Source organism: Anneissia japonica, unplaced genomic scaffold, assembly GCF_011630105.1.
Source record: "Anneissia japonica isolate Jap-2015-1 unplaced genomic scaffold, ASM1163010v1 scaffold1792_len1028045_cov167, whole genome shotgun sequence".
In the NCBI taxonomy this organism is placed as follows: domain Eukaryota; kingdom Metazoa; phylum Echinodermata; class Crinoidea; order Comatulida; family Comatulidae; genus Anneissia; species Anneissia japonica.
In genome coordinates, this window is record NW_022742319.1 from 513,265 (window position 1) to 525,934 (window position 12,670).

The 12,670-nt window shown below is 36.6% G+C and overlaps 1 protein-coding gene across 1 annotated transcript in view; it reads left to right on the forward strand.

Moving 5' to 3' along the window:
• LOC117119099 (glutathione reductase, mitochondrial-like) overlaps positions 1-9,076 on the forward strand; it is a 10,233-nt gene extending 1,157 nt beyond the window's left edge. Inside the window, exons 2-10 of the mRNA XM_033263910.1 lie at positions 352-467; positions 660-862; positions 1,475-1,529; positions 2,120-2,219; positions 3,796-3,882; positions 4,628-4,759; positions 5,487-5,598; positions 5,763-5,894; positions 6,758-9,076. Of these exons, the coding sequence (XP_033119801.1) occupies positions 352-467; positions 660-862; positions 1,475-1,529; positions 2,120-2,219; positions 3,796-3,882; positions 4,628-4,759; positions 5,487-5,598; positions 5,763-5,894; positions 6,758-7,041 (1,221 nt within the window). The 3' untranslated portion in view covers positions 7,042-9,076. The remainder of the gene's footprint in view (positions 1-351; positions 468-659; positions 863-1,474; positions 1,530-2,119; positions 2,220-3,795; positions 3,883-4,627; positions 4,760-5,486; positions 5,599-5,762; positions 5,895-6,757) is intronic.
• Positions 9,077-12,670: the final 3,594 nt, after the last annotated feature.

Below are 12,670 nucleotides of genomic sequence, written 5' to 3' on the forward strand. Positions count from 1 at the left end.
GCCCCACCCCCCCCCCCCCCCTTTTGCAAACAAAAAAAAAGAAAATGAACGAAAGGAAAAGAAATTATTGATTGCAAACGCCTCAGGGGTTTTTTTCTGGGCATCTAGAAAACAAAAATTTCCTGGACCCCCTAGAATAGTGCTGTTTCTCTATCGACCCACCCTTTCGGTCCCCTCCCCCCTTTCAGACATCTCTGGATCCACCCTTGAAAAGCTCGGTTAACCTTATATCTATTCACATACTTTTTACGCTGTGCATTTGACTTGCAGACTTTAAGCACAGACCCTCTTTAACAAAGGCCTATACTAGCTGTATGTATGAAAGAAATAACCTGATTTGAATTATTGCAGGTAAATGTAGGATGTGTTCCAAAGAAGGTGATGTTTATGACAGCCATGCAGTCCGAGATGTTACATGATTCAAAGTATTATGGCTTTGACATTGAAAATAAAGGTTTCAACTGGAGGTCAGTATGAACAGGATCAAACATTAATTTTTTTTCAATGAAGGCCTAGTAAAAAAATAAATTGTTTCTCATTCAAAATCTTCACAATGAGTGTTTTTTAAATTTCGAAAGTCTTTTTGAGATTAAGTGAGCACTGTTAAAAATGGCATAAAAAATGAGGAATGAATTTTACAAAATATTTCCTTCCTGCAGTACAATAAAGAAGAGTCGTGATGCATACATCAAACGGTTAAATGGAATCTACGAAAGAAACCTTGGTAATTCGAAAGTAGATATAATTCGTGGCCATGCCTCGTTCACAAGCGATCGTTGCATCCAAGTTGGGGACCAGCTTTATACCGGCAAACATATCTTGATAGCATCGGGAGGAAAACCTGTCATACCAAATGTTCCAGGTGAGTAATTGCTTGCATGATGAGAGAAATCATTTTAATGTACACAAAGACAAAAATATGCGGGATGTTGAATAATTACACCCATTTGCACCAACAGTAAGTTTATGACATCTCCCACCTAAGTTCAAGGGGCTACCACCAGATAGCCAACTAAAGCTAAGTCTCACAATAAGTGTCATAATTGCAAATTATACTATTTTGCAAGAACGATTCTAAAGCTTGTCATTTGCTCCTGAAAAAAGATTTGTTGATCATAAATGTTCTACAAGTGTTGTTTTTCATCTTCAGATAAAAATAAGCGGGCCACCCAAATTGGGGCTTTCCTTGAACGCACTTATCAAATCTTGACGATGTATGCCCCAACGATGTGTATACAACTGTAGTATGTATACAACTGGAGGATAAATCCAGAAAAGGCTGGGATCTAGGGACTGTAGGGTTCTTTGCAAGTAATGACACAGCCGCCACTAGATGGGGGCTGGCAAAAGAAATTTTTGGCCCATTGTAAAATGTGTTTAGTTTCTCCAGAGATATGGACAAGTACATAAAATAATATTTGATGATGATTTCTGATAATTTCTAACTTTTTTGGAAATTTTTTTTTGTATGTAGGTGCTGAGCTAGGGATTTCAAGCGATGGATTCTTTGAACTCGAAGACATTCCAAAGTAAGATTGCAGTTTATTTTATGAACAAAAATATCTATATATTTTAATAAAAGTAGCTTAGTTTTTCACCCTCCTGAAATAAACTAGTAAAAGTAGTAAAGAAGACAGACACCATAGGGTGATGTAGGTACAATTACTAATGATGTACAATTACTAATGACACAAAGTGTTCAACTTTCAGTATCGTTACTTACATTTAGCTATAACTCAATGTGTGTGTGTACAGTACAGTATTATGATAACTTTCATTTGATAAATTAATCTCTGTAGGCCTTCACACTATCAAATGTGACAAATAAATGTGATATGCCCATATTTGAGTATAATATGACATCACCATGCCCATATATGGGCACATCACACAAATTGTTCACCTACAATTTGATAGTGTGGACATGGCTTTTAAATGAGGCTGTAGATTTATTTAGGCCAGACACTAAATTAAATTTAGAGTGTCGCTCAGTTAAAAAACTAGTGTTGTGATGTTTTTCTCTGCACATATGAACTTTGAAAATTAAAACAATTAATAGTAATTGGGTTTTGTTTGATTATTTGTGGCCCTAAAGATTTAAAATCTTGATTGTTTTCAGGAAAACAGCAGTTGTAGGTGCAGGTTATATAGCTGTTGAATTAGCAGGCATTCTTAAAGAACTAGGAAGTGATGTTTCCCTATTTATCAGGAAGGAAAAGGTAAAAAAACCCCTCAGAACTATGTCTGACTTTCATTGGTCCTTTAGTGATTTCACCTATGAATGTTAGAACACATTAAATGTACTTCCTTGTTTATACAAAGAGGAAAAAAAAACAAACTTGAGACTTGGCCTGGCTTGATTTGTTTCTTCAGTGGTTGATTGTTAGAGCACATTTAATGTATAAAAATACACCGTATACAAGGATCTATTTTAAAAATTTTTTCAATTTTATTTAATAACTTCTCGCTCACAAAATATATATAGAAGTGATGAGCGAACCAACAATTGACATTTCACCATCATAATTAATATAAAAAAAAGAAAAACAGAAAAAATGAAAAAAATTTTAAAAAATTAAAAAGAAAAAGTACAATAAAAAAAATGAAGCATAACGATAACGAGTGGGGCAGACTACAACATGGGGCAGGGTGGAATTAAGGGCAACAGAAACTGGTTCCAGCCTCAGTGTGTACACTGAAACATGGAGATAAGTCTCAAATTACATCAGTGCTCTTGTTTCATCTATAGGGCTGAAGTGTAAGCTACAGCTTATCATCATTCGCAAAAATTGTTTGAGCTGTTGATTCTGTTGAATATGATTCATGTACATGTTCATTTCATAAATTTTGTTATTATATACTTATCATTTATTATCTTATAATTATTCTGTTCCTTTGTCTTTAATTAAATATATATTCAATATTCATTTTAATGAATATTTAAATTATTTAACTTATTTCTATGCGTATTCATTTAGTTTAGTTATTTTACACTTTTATTCCTTTTCATAACTTGTAAATATTTTTTTAATTCTTAGAATTATTTACTAAATATATTTCATTTTCTTTGTTTCATGTTATCTGTATTAAGGGTCCCTAATGATCAGCTCTGTCTAGATGGATCACCCTCACAAAATTTTTTTGTAATAAATCATCATCATCATTTATTTACGTCTGTATTTTTCCCTCTTACAAAGGGTTACTGACTTTCATGCCATGATGACACTCCCATGTTCCACTTCTTCCTGTTTTGAACATCCTCCTCATTTAGACCAACCTTTCCGCTTTCTTTCTTCACCATATATTTCCTTGTAAACTTGGTCTACCACTTATTCTTATACCATCCACTTCCAAATCCCATGCTCTTTTCTCATGTTCATTCTTTCCCTTTTCAGCACATACATAAATAAATAAATAAGGCAATACAATCTTTGGGAAAGAAGAGGGTATTTATTGTCACCTGGTATGCATTTGACTACTTGTGTGGGTTATACTCCTTTGAATGTTTCACATTAAAAAAAAACCAACTAACTATGTGACTGTGACATTCGTTCATACTTATTCCTACAAGTGCTGCTGGTGTGTGTATCTCCATAGAAAACTATGACATCAAAAGGACGACATAAGCCAGGCACAAACACCCTCCGGCCAACCATTGGCAGATTATCAGTCGATGCAGTGTGTTCCTGGCTTTATCAAACACCCTCCATTACCAATTATCTCCAAATGTTTTCCCCCGAATTCTCGCCATGCTTTGATAAATTAACATGTAAGGTTTCGGCTCTTTTATTAAAGGTTTTGCGAACCTTTGACAGTTTAATCAGTGAAAATTGCACAGAAGAACTCAAGAATTCTGGAATGAACTTGGTAACAAACAGCACTGTAAGTAGAAAACAAATTATTCATATAGTATTTATCCATGAAGATCCTTTAATACCCAGTAAATTCTATCTGCTGCTATTCTTGTTTTTCAACAAGCGGGCTGAAGTCCAAGTATAAATAAGAGCACCTTCCTTCGGATGAGGCATTTAAGCCTTTGGTCCTGTGCACATTATAGAATTAATTACACTCTTCTGGTGTACTGCCCAATCACCATCAGAAGGACCCCACTGGAAATAAATCTTACAGACTTTCGTGGATTATCCTTTGTGCTCACACTAAATATATCCAAGGAGAAAATATGATCCATACTGTGGTGATCTTCTTGTAAAGTTTACTGCCCATTTTATTCAAATTTAATTTGAAAAACATTTGGAAAATATAAGAAGAAATGATAATAGTTGATTGTCACAGTGCTGTAATCAAAGATGGTTTTGCAAGCTATCCTGTTCCTTCATTGGTTTATATCATAGAAGTTTATATTTATTCTTATTCTTAATTATTGTTGATATGTTTTTATTATGGTTGTCTTTTTAGAGGATGAAACAAAATTTGAAAAACTTGATGCAAGTCATCATAATTAATATTTCAAAATCTATTTGCCAAGAAATTAATTTTGATTTCGATTATTGGAAAATGGAACCATAACGGCTTGCATCACATTTTGGAGTCTGTTTCATGCTCTCTGTTGAGCTGTTTGGTTAATTTATTAATTATTGTTTAATTTAATTTCTATGTTTTTTTGTAGTCTGTTTCTCTGTCTAAGGAGAGTGATGGAAGTCTCACATACACAACAAGTCAAGGAACCTTTGCTGGGTTTGATTGCGTCATCTGGGCAGTTGGTCGCACCCCAAATATCGAAATTAACTTAGATAAAGTAGTAAGTCAGTTGCATATCCATCTCCCATTATACACTGTCATTCTGATAGCATCTGCATGGTTTGATTGCATCATTTGGGCAGTGGGCCACATCTCAAATGTCAACATTAACTTGGATAAAAATTGTGATTTGATATTTCCTTCCATCATACAGTCCCATGCAACTATCCGGAAACATCTGATTCGGTTGAGCTGGTTGTTGCCACTCTGTGAATGGGACTGAAAAGATCCTTAAAGAAATCATAAAAAGAGCAGCTTAGCTCAGTCAGATGGTGGTAGCCAATATGAGTGTGCTAAACATGGTCCTTTCAGACGTTCAGTCCCATGTTCAATTCCATAGCTGCTCCCTTTGTGTTTAAATTTGAGGGCTCAGTGCAGTGCAAGTTACAATAGCACACTATCGTTTGGATAAACGCTAAACTGATAATGGTTCATATGCATGTTAGGCGACAGTAGATTCTAGGAAAAGAGCAGGTTGTTTCTCAAGGAGGACTGCCTAATTCACAACTAGAAGGTTTTGGGCTTTAGTGGTTATCCTACAGTAGGAGTTTCATGCAAAAGAAATCCAATGTGTTTTAGTAGCTCTGTTTGTTAATTGACAGAGTTAACTACCAATCTTGTAAATAGAGACTAGTGCACAAAAACACATGCAGATATCAATAATGGAAAATCAATAATGTGGATCTTCAGACGACTATTGAGATTAAATAATTTAATGCTTTTTTTAGGGTGTTGAGTTGACGAGTCGTGGCGACATCAAAGTTGATGAGTTCCAAAACACGGCTGCTGATAAAATTTACGCACTCGGAGACGTTTGTGGAAAAGCATTACTAACGCCAGGTATGGTTTGTTATGCATACAATATATACAAAGCATACTTTCTTAATTTATACCAAAAATATACCTAAGGAACTAAAACTCTTCCTATTTTGAGAAAAGTGTAATTTCTTTTACTCTGTATACCATATTCAGTCATTAAACTTCTGTTAAATTTTGTTTTGCAGTTGCTATCGCAGCAGGTCGAAGGTTAGCTCGTCGTTTGTTTGACAACAAACCTGACTTGAAGTTGGATTACAGCAATATCCCAACGGTTGTGTTTTCCCATCCACCAATTGGAACTGTTGGAATGACTGAAGGTATGTTTATTCTTATCATGTTTAACCTAACTCATAATCCTAAGGCTCCGGAAAATTCCCAGAGAGATTTTTACACCTTAAGCCACACAAAAAAAAAAAAGGATTTAATTTTGAGCATCAAGGGTCCCAACTGATTGGCTAGCTGTGCCTGACTGATCATAACATTACAGATGTAAAAAAAAAATTGAATAGTTTTATCATAAAATATTGTTGGATTCAGATATGAAATACCTCAATTCCCAAAGCAGCAGCATTGGCTGAAAAGGTTGGGATTACAGGCATTATTAGGCAAAACGACATAACTTGAAATTTTCCCCTTTTAAGACAAGTAGAGTTAAAGTTCACATTTTTACAACTTGGCAACAAATTGTTTTACCAATCCTGCAACTTTCAGGATTATGTAGATCTGATTATATTTAAAATACGAATTTTTTAATGTATCACAAGACTCAGGAATTGTATGCATTATCTAGCTTGTGCACGTGCTGATGTTAAGATTGTTGCTAAAGTATAACAGATTTTTCTGTCTGGAAACTATCAACGCAAAATATTTTTAGAGTATTCCTATTCTGGGCTAAAACAATGTATCACCATCGAAGATGCATTGTTTTACCCTTAATCTTTCAGTTCTTATACATTGTTTTACCATGGAAAATAACTGGACTTTAAGTTTCATGCTTAAAGATAGTGTTGCTATCTCTGAAACTACCCATTGTTAAGACCCAAAATTTTCACAACTAAATCAGGAGTGTTTAATATGCTCCCAAATGATATCTCAAAATTGACAAAAAATGTGAGTCAAGTCACATTTTCTTCATATGATGACATTGCATGTTGAGGGCAGTGTAATTATTTTCTTTCAGGTGAAGCAAAGACCAAATTCGGAGAGGACCAAGTAAAAGTTTATAAGTCAACTTTTACCAACATGTACTTTGCTGTCACAGAAAGAAAGCAGAAAACAGTGATGAAATTGGTATGTGCTGGCCCCGAGGAGAAGGTGGTCGGCCTACACATGCAGGGCCTCGGTGTCGATGAGATGTTACAGGGTTTTTCTGTGGCGATTAAGATGGGGGCTACGAAAGAAGACTTTGATAATACGGTTGCTATACATCCAACAGCTTCGGAAGAGCTCGTTACTTTGCGTTAAAAGGGACCAGCAGTGGGCAAGTAGCAGTCCTGTGTGCCCACTTTATAGTCAGACGATCATCTGTAAATTAGGGTAGACGCTAGGTCATAGCGGATCTCAGGGGCTATTTACATAACATTCTGACTGCCAGCATACAGTGCAGATACAAATTATGAGGCTACACATTACATTGCAACTAATTACAGAGAGGAAAGCATGGAATGTTTCTAACTGCCAGTGGACAAATTGATGTGATGTGCCCATATATGGGCATATCACATTCATCTCTCACATAAAATTTGTTAGTGTGGACAGATGCACATGTTACTTCGAGGCTGCAATCTACAGTTCAACCAATCAAACTCTTAACGCCCGTATTCTTAAAACGAACTTTAGTCAAACTTCGAAATAGAACTTCATTTAGGCTATGTTTTCACACGGCTGCTAACGTTTAGCAGGATCTGGATCCTGCTAACCGTTAGCTGCCGTGCATCCATAGGAGAAAATCCCGATCTGGATACCAAAAACATGATGATCGAATCACTGGCCAATAAGAAACTGGAAATTGTATACGCATACATGGGATTGGTTGAAGATAAAAACATGCTCAACTTGCTAACCGATAGCGCTGCTAACCGTTAGCGGTATCCGGATACCGCTAACGGTTAGCGCTAACCGATCGGGCGTTCTCACGCAGGTGCTAATGGTTGGCTCCCGATCCGGATACTAAGGCTCTCGTGAGAACCAGGCTACAGTCTTAATTGCAACTTCAACTTCAATTTGTGTTCACAAACAACGTAGTCAAATTTTTTAACTACAACTAAATCAGGTCCTAGCTGTAGTCCAGCTGAAGATGGCTGGCAAGCAACAACTATCAAACTAACCAATGAAAAGAGCGAATTTTAATAGCAGAAGAAATTTTAGATATCCGGTAACGCGGATGAATATTATTCTGCTGTCTGTCTTTCAAAACATATTTCCTCTTAATTCATAATAGACCATTATTCGTTTAACTAATATTCTATAATAATAACTATATTAGTCGTTAACATCTAACGATATAGAATATGAACTGCTACTGAAAATTTGCTTTCTTTGGAGAACTATTATAGTTGAGGTTGAGCGAGGGCAGCGCCATATTTTTTTGTTGTTACCGTGAAGCTACGTGACCGCAACACAAGGGGATTTTGTGCAAATCAGGAACTGTTGCATGTGGCTAGCAAAACATGTTAATTTCACCTTTTGGAAGCTAAACGTAATGTCCCTTTTCTTGAACACGCTGACGACACATCAGACCTATTTCTACAATCATGTATATTCACTTCACTTTATCGTAAGTTACAAAAAGCACGTTTTTAGTGGGGTAAATACTTCAAGTCGACGATTTAGCTTGACCCTAGGCTGACTAAAAAAATCGGCCTGAGGAGGTATAATTTTAGTCAAGGTTCGCGTAATTTAGTCGTACTGCTAGTTGAAGTTCGTTTTAAGAATACGAACAAAATGATGTAAGTTTTAGCTCGAACTACGACTAAAGTTCGTTTTAAGAATACCAGGGTAAAGCCGTGTCCACACTATTAAATTTTATGAGATAAATTTGTGTGTGCCCATATATGGGCATGATGATATAATAATACCAACAAGTATGGACATATCACATTCATTTGTGCACATATCTTAATGGACAAGTGGGGAATTCAGGATCTTTGATAATTTGGTTTTTTTAAAGAAAAATCTTAAAACCTATTTATTACAGGAATGTTAACTTGCTTTATTTCCTCACTAACCACCTTTGATAAATTTTGAATAGGCGCTTTATAAATATTTGTTACTATATGAAATTAATTATTCAAACTTACACAAACTTGAATACATAGTATGGTGACTGAATAGTGTTAGCTTGCACAAAATTTTTAGAAACTAGCATTAATTTCCTGCAAAGATGATGAGGTTTACACAGCATTAAAATGTGACAAAATATATATTTTTATTGTTGGGTCAAAGGTGGGAATGACCAGAATTATGGTTGAAATAAATAAATGAATAATGATTACTATTATTTATTATTGTTTTTTGTAATTCTCATATTGGTAATTAATTGTTTGTCATCCTTCTCAGTTTCATATAGGCATTTTTACTCCCTGATCATTTAAACCATTGCGCCTTTAAGCACCTGAGCATCTGTAAGCAGCAAATGTATTGGTCTTTTTTTTTTTTTTTTTGGTACTGATTATTGTCTAATAAATGGCATGTTATAATTTGTTCACTAAAGCCGGGGACACACAGCCCCCGACGGTCGTTGGCCGTTGCGGTTTTAACGGGGAACGCAACGCCACGACGCACACGCAACCAATCGTTTATAATGAAGATCCGTTAACACTGCCACTGAAAATCAGCAGACTGTGTCGCGTCGACTAGCATTCGGGGTGACAATAGTTGGATTCGTAGCACGACAGTCGTCCAAACTAGTGAGTGCCCAGCTTAAAAGCACTGAGATAATGCTTTAACATCCAGAACTACCTCATTTTGTCTAGAATATTAGCCAACATAACAGTAGTAATCTTTTCACAAAATTTTCTTTCGTACCATTTATTCCATGCTATGATATTCAAATTCAAAATATTCCAAATTTTGCAAGCGAATGGATTTTGGAGATGTGTATAAGAGACAGGGGTTGCTACACTTGTGAAAATGTTGTTAATGTTGAACGACCCTTACTCAATCGGCAGGGTACTCATAGAGCTCCCCCATCAGAGCTAAAAAAAAAAAAAGAGCGCAAAAGGAAAGACCAACTGCCGTAGCCCAGGAGACCAGCGCTTGCAAATAGTTAAGGCCTTCCCAACAACACAATGAAAACAAACTGATGTCATTGAAATTACAACATTTGAAAGATTTAAGAACCTGTGGTGAATTTTTGAAACAAACTATTTATGAAACATGATGATAATTTCTTTTTAAAACGTATGGTATCAAGGAATGAAGTCCGGGGATCTTCACATATAGTATGATTGAGGGTAGAGACACTCGAATGAAGGGTGGGAGACTCTATATACTAAGGTCACATATCACAATTACTTGTCATTGATTTGCAGCATTTGATCAGCAATGTAATCATGCGAATAAATTTACGAGAAATTTAAAAAAAAAATGTTTTTATTTATTATTTTTTCTAGGCACAGGATGGCCATGGCCAATACTGAATATATCGCCAATAAGTGGCAATCTTTTACGCAACACGAAAGTGTACACAATATTATCTCAGTGGTAACGCCAGTAGGAGGCCGGAGGTTGGGCCGCTTCCCCTCCCCCAATCGGTATGCTTACCAGAAATCGCTAGGGAGGAAAATGAACGCCCGTGTATCTTTTTTACAGAATACTTTTTGAAGGTTTGCATGGCAAGTAACAATAATAATAAATGCTTGTGGTGCACCACGTACATAGTTCTAAATACCTGCTGTTGTGAGTCTTGGCGTTTCGATTGAGTTGCTTCAATATCTGAATATAATATTCTTTTGATGGTGGCTATTGAATTAACTCAATCGAAACGTCTTCTTTTCATATCTAGCTGCGTAGTGTACTGCAAACATTTATTATTATAACGTTCGCAGTTTATGGACCGAAATTGATTAACTATGCCTTTCAATCTCCTACATTGTCGGAGTTCCTGGGCTTCGCCCCTAGATCACCTCCGAGGGGTCTGGATGACGCTTGGCCTTTCCACTTACATTACCGTCGTGGACATTTCTCCCCAGTGGAGACTTAAATACAACAGCTATCATGCACAGTGGTGCTGGGGTATTGAGCGAAGTCCGGAAAGGGTGTGCAAAATTTAGTGGGAAGCCGAGGAGTAAGTGAGGTCGAGCTACCTTTTCCGCATGCACATTCACATCCCTGTCGACGTTTATAGCTTCAGCGAAATCTGCAGTAGTTCGAACTGTTTCTACTTTTTGCGAAGCGAAAAAAGTGCGCAACCAATCAGACCTGAGGAAGCGAACCGAAACTATCGATTTGCGCGAATAGATCGCTATTGGAAAACAGGCTACTCTGATTATGCTTTGCAGCCTCAATGAATTGTTTTTGCCGAACTTTTCAGAAACTTGTGATAGAAAACACAGGTGCACACATAAATCATGCTGCGTGCGGTTTTGGGTGGGATAGAATTCGCCAAGGTTGTGTATTGTAAGGCCAGTGCATATCCCTAATGCAAAAGAGTGTAAAAAGTGTGCCAACACCATATATTTTCCAATAGAGTGAAATATAGGGTAAAAAGGGGCGAGTTGAGATTGCACTCGAGTCTTGGGGAGATCCCCCACCCCCTCGTTGGGAGAAAAAGACGCAACTCGTCGGGGAGAAAGCATACTTATTTGTAGTAAACTTTAAAATTGATTAAGTAAGCCTTTGGAAGCCCCCCTAAATTGTCTCATTTTTTAGGGCTTACCTCGTTCGTAAGATTTTCAGCGACAGATTTTCGCTTGATCTCGGATCCCCCATCGGGCAAGTCCTGGTCGAGAAGTGCAGACCTCCGCCCTTTCAGAAAATTCCTGAATATTATGCCCATGCCATACTAGGAGAGTGTACTGTAGCTTATCAGGACCCAAGACCATGTGACCCATCTAGAAGAAAGAATAGCGTTTGAGTGGACCTCTGCAGAATGGAGTTCAAATAATAAGTAGGCAATGCTCCACTTTCTTATAAAGTAAAATGTAAAATATTATTTCGATGTGTGTCTGCGCCAGGAAAATAATTATCATACGAGTGATGTTTTGTCCTACCTGACGTGTTATGCTACTGAATACTTGCGGAAAAGAATCGCAAGTAATTCGAGTCGGAATCGAACCCACGACTTTCAGGAAACTAGCCTGGAGTCATAACCGCTAGACCATCGAGGCGCTTAGTTCCTGCGAGAACTGCAATTGCTATTTCGATGTGTATCATAGGAGTTTGCACTACCTGACGCGTTATCGTACTGAATACGTTCTAAAGTACTTGCAGAAAAAATAGCTAGGGTGGGAATCGAACCTACGACCTCTAGTTAACTAGCCTGTTATAACCACTAGACCACAAAGCCTGCAATACAACTTTAATCACTAAGCGAAGTATTTGGGAACGTTTGAGTATGCAGTACGGTAACACACCAGGTTATGGTTAATTTGCTCCTTTTTTTTATACGGTTGGTGGTCGTGTTAATTGTCACTGTCTGTAAGGTAAATTACCTCTGTTTAAAATCACAATCTCATTTTAAGATTAAATAAGTGATAGGGTTCACTAATTTTTTAACATACACTCCGATTAATAGATAAGGTCCGACTTTGAACAAACACTTGAAGCTATTTTAGGTTCCAAATTTAAAAACAAACCAAAAAATAGGCCAACATTTTCTATAATGATTACACACATCGTGACTAAACCAAAACAAAAAAGTTAGCTGCTGACTCAGCGTTTTGTTTTATTGATACCAATGTGTAAAGTTCAATAGATTCATAGTAAACAAGCCCAGCCTGAAAATATATAAATAAGTAGTACCGGTACGTAGTAATCGGATCTAAACAATGTGTGTTCGAAGAGACTGATATTTTGCTACTGCCGTATTTCCTTTTCCATGTATAAAAATGTAAACCAAATAATATATATATATATATATATATATATATAT